Genomic DNA, 4,073 nt, shown 5'->3' with positions numbered 1-4,073 from the left:
TGTCTCTGTCTCCATGGTAACAGGAGGTGTAAATCCACTTGTCTCTGTCTCCATGGTAACAGATGGTGTACTGTTCTGTTCGTCCCTTAAGCACCTGCAGCTTTTGGACCTTAAGGAGGTTCTGATCCGTGCAGCTGGTGGAGCGAGCAGCACTGGGTCTTTTCGGTTCAGCAGCTCCAAGGTTCTAATAAAATCAATGATTTTCCTCAACCGAGCGCTCAGCATGAGTTGTTTACCTCAGAAGCTTCAGGTGTGGTTCACCTGAGGCGTCTCTCACATGACTTCGTGTAAAACAAACACCTGTCTACCTGCACATGATGATGTTGACGCTGATGATGGTTTAGTTTCTCAGGCAGGCTGTTTGTTTCCAGACTCAGATCTTCTGTTTCCGATCTGATTCTTCTTCTTCCTGTCTGTGTCTCTGCACACCTGTCTGTCTGTCTTTCTGTCTGTCCTTCCATCCTGTCTGTCTGTAGGAACTCGGAGACATTGATTACGATTGTGGCTTCAGAGTGAGTATGAGAGCTGCACACCTTGTCATGAACAGCCAACCTGCCGGTTCACTGGCTTCACCTGAACCGGGACTGAACACGAGTCCATGTGGGCCTCCACAGAGGAGCCGTTAGACACAAGCCGAAGGTTTTCAGGATAAATCTGAGTTAATCTTTTAGTTTTGTTCAGATTAGTAAATAAATTCAGTGATAACAGAAGACAAGTCCTTCAGGTTCAGTTCCACGCTGACATGAACTCGTGCGGTTCTGAAACTCTCCAACGTCAAACACTCCGTCTGTGTGTTAGCACTACACCAAGGTGGAAAGACATCAGCAATGGCCTCTGAGAAGCAGCTGTTGCTGCCCGTTAATCTGGATAGGGTCAAAGGTCATTTAGTTCCACAGAAAGAAGTGGAAACATTTCAGGCAGCTGATTCACCCTGAAGGTCAGACTGTGCAGTGACTCTACAGCCAGCAGGTCAGAGGTCAAAGGTCAGGACCTCTCCTCTCTAACAACATGGTGGACTCTGTTCCAGGGCTGCAGGTTCTTGCACATCAGGAAGTTCTCAGCTGAAGCGGAAACGTGTTGGAGCAGACGGCGTGAAGAGGTTTTCATTAACTAACTTTAGCTGTTTCTGTCCGAAGCTTCAGCTGATGTTTGTTCTGAACGAAGCTCCAGCTGCTCTGACCTGAACAACAAGCAGCTTTTAGGATTTGAGTCTACAAAGACTCGGTCCTCTCGTGTCCCGGTGTGTGGAGGCTTAATGTGACTTCTTCTGCCGGCTCACAGGAAGTCCAAAGAAAACTGGTTCCAGATCAGCAGCTGACAGAAACCACAAGTTTTAAACCATTTCAGGCTCGAACAACAAAAACATTCAATAATTCAAAGGATTGATCATTTATTGAAGGGATTTTTAGCTTTTGGAGGAGAAATATATATTTTTTCTTATTTATTTATTTATTTATTTGTTTCTTATTTATTTATTTATTTATTTGTTTCTTATTTATTTTAAATACTTTTTTCATTTATTTATAGAATTATTTTTTATTCATTCATCCATTAATTTTTTTTTTCATTTGTTTTGTGCTTTAATGTTTTAGTTTGGTAGAGTTTGTTTGATTTATTAATTTAGTTTAATTTGTCTTTAAAGATGACTTACTATTATTGTTTTTGTCGAATTAATTTATTGAATTATTTTGTGTATTTTATGAATTTTTTCTCGTTCATATCGTGACGACTCGGTTGTCATTCTGGTTTTGTTGTCTTTTATTTTGAAGTTCCATCTGATTGTGTTTCCTGTCAGAACTCGTCGGACGCTCCGGAGACCATCACCAGCCGAGACGCTGCTCGGTTCCCCATCATCGCCAGCTGCACTCTGTTTGGACTCTACCTGTTCTTCAAGGTGAGTCCGGGTCTCTGCGGTCCGGTCCAGCTGCGGAGTTCTGGTTCTGACCGTTTGTGTTCATGCATGTTCACCTGCTCACAGAGACTCATGTTCGTGCTGCTGTTTAACATATTGTTTTTATGCTACTAGTGCTTAGATGATGTTTTTACTTGTTTCTCTAAGTTCATATCTTTGATCTTATCACTGGTTTTATTTTACATTTTATTGTTTGATGTAACTGGGACCCTGTGAACGTAATGTCATTCCACCACATGGATCACATGATGTGGTACATGTACCAGGTACATGTGGTGCATGTGATACATGTGGTACATGTATCAGGTACATGTGGTACATGTGATACATGTGGTACATGTGATACATGTGGTACATGTGGTACATGTGGTACATGTGATACATGTGGTACATGTACCAGGTACATGTGGTACTTGTGATACATGTGGTACTTGTGATACATGTGGTACATGTGATACATGTGGTACATATGGTACATGTGGTACATGTGGTACATGTACCAGGTACATGTGGTACTTGTGATACATGTGGTACATGTGGTACATGTGGTACATGTGGTACATGTGATACATGTGGTACATGTACCAGGTACATGTGGTACTTGTGGTACATGTGGTACATGTGGTACTTGTGGTACATGTGGTACATGTGGTACATGTGGTACTTGTGATACATGTGATACATGTGGTACATGTGATACATGTGGTACATGTGGTACATGTGATATCTGTGATGTGAATGTCAAATAAATCTCACTGAATCTTTGAATCTGAGTCTTGTGTCCCGCAGGTGTTCTCCCAGGAGTACATCAACCTGCTGCTCTCCGTTTACTTCTTCGTGCTGGGAGTCCTGGCGCTGTCCCACACCCTGAGGTAAGACCCAGTCGCAGGTTCTGATCCAGAACCACCAGAACCAGAAACCGACTCTGACCTGTCCTGTCTGTCAGTCCTCTGATGTCCAGGATGTTTCCAGAATCGTTCCCCAACAGACAGTTCCAGCTGCTGTTCACGCAGGGCGCCGGGGAGGCCAGACAAGGTCGCTACACCTGAACTCAACACCTAAATACACCTGAACGCAACGCTTAAATACACCTGAACGCAACACCTAAATACACCTGAACGCAGCGCCTAAATGAACCTGAACTCAACACCTAAATACACCTGAACACAACGCCTAAATACACCTGAACTCAACACCTAAATACACCTGAACGCAGCGCCTAAATACATCTGAACGCAGCGCCTAAATGCACCTGAACGCAGCGCCTAAATGCACCTGAACGCAGCGCCTAAATGCACCTGAACGCAGCGCCTAAATGCACCTGAACGCAACGCCTAAATGCACCTGAACGCAGCGCCTAAATACACATGACACCCCCCCGAAACACATCTTTCTGTTAGTAAAATATCATGTTCCTGTGCGTTGTCTCTGCTCAGAAGTCGTGAATTACGAGTTCGACACGAAGACTCTGGTGAGTCTGCTGATCAGCACCGCGGTCGGGGTCTGGTACCTGTTCAAAAAGGTAAGATCGGTCAGAACCGGTTGCCGTGGCGACCACCTCTGCAGCCAATGACGTGTCGTTTGTGACATCACAGCACTGGATAGCCAACAATCTGTTCGGCCTGGCGTTCGCCCTGAACGGCGTGGAGCTGCTGCACCTGAACAACGTGAGCACCGGCTGCATCCTGCTGGGGGGGGCTGTTCGTCTACGACGTGTTCTGGGTGAGGCCCCGCCTTCGTCGCCTTCATCATCTTCATCGCATCTGACATTGTTCCCTACAACCTAAACTCTTAGCTATTTGTACTTTCAATTAAAAGTTTTCACATTATTCCCACAATAAAAGCACGACCGTCATTTAACATTCAAAACATTTTTCTTTTTTATCTTTTGGGTTTTTTTTGTTCTGCAAAACGTTTTGAGACAGAACTTTAAATTTATTTAAATTTTCCTTTTTGAAATTAATTTTTGAACAGATTTTTTATGATAGCTGTAAAAATGAAAGAGTCCTCTCTGTCCCTCTGACCTGTCCTCGCCTGTCCCATGTCTCCAGGTGTTTGGGACCAACGTCATGGTAACGGTGGCCAAGTCGTTTGAAGCTCCAATCAAACGTGAGTCCCTGTCTCTGTGTCTCCTGGATGGTCTCTTGTCCTCCGTCCCTCC

General features: G+C 44.4%; 1 protein-coding gene across 1 annotated transcript in view; it reads left to right on the top strand.

Moving 5' to 3' along the window:
* The window catches only part of hm13 (histocompatibility (minor) 13), a 9,217-nt gene that overhangs the window by 1,088 nt on the left and 4,056 nt on the right, over nt 1-4,073 (top strand). Inside the window, 7 exon segments of the mRNA XM_037685073.1 lie at nt 1,796-1,894; nt 2,702-2,784; nt 2,859-2,947; nt 3,349-3,434; nt 3,508-3,603; nt 3,605-3,634; nt 3,964-4,021. Coding sequence (XP_037541001.1) covers nt 1,796-1,894; nt 2,702-2,784; nt 2,859-2,947; nt 3,349-3,434; nt 3,508-3,603; nt 3,605-3,634; nt 3,964-4,021 — 541 coding nt within the window.

Source organism: Nematolebias whitei, chromosome 11 (assembly GCF_014905685.2).
Source record: "Nematolebias whitei isolate Nwh7 chromosome 11, NemWhi1, whole genome shotgun sequence".
NCBI classification, from domain to species: domain Eukaryota; kingdom Metazoa; phylum Chordata; class Actinopteri; order Cyprinodontiformes; family Rivulidae; genus Nematolebias; species Nematolebias whitei.
The sequence above is the reverse complement of the archived record's forward strand: the minus strand, read 5'-3'. Positions and strand labels throughout refer to the sequence as shown.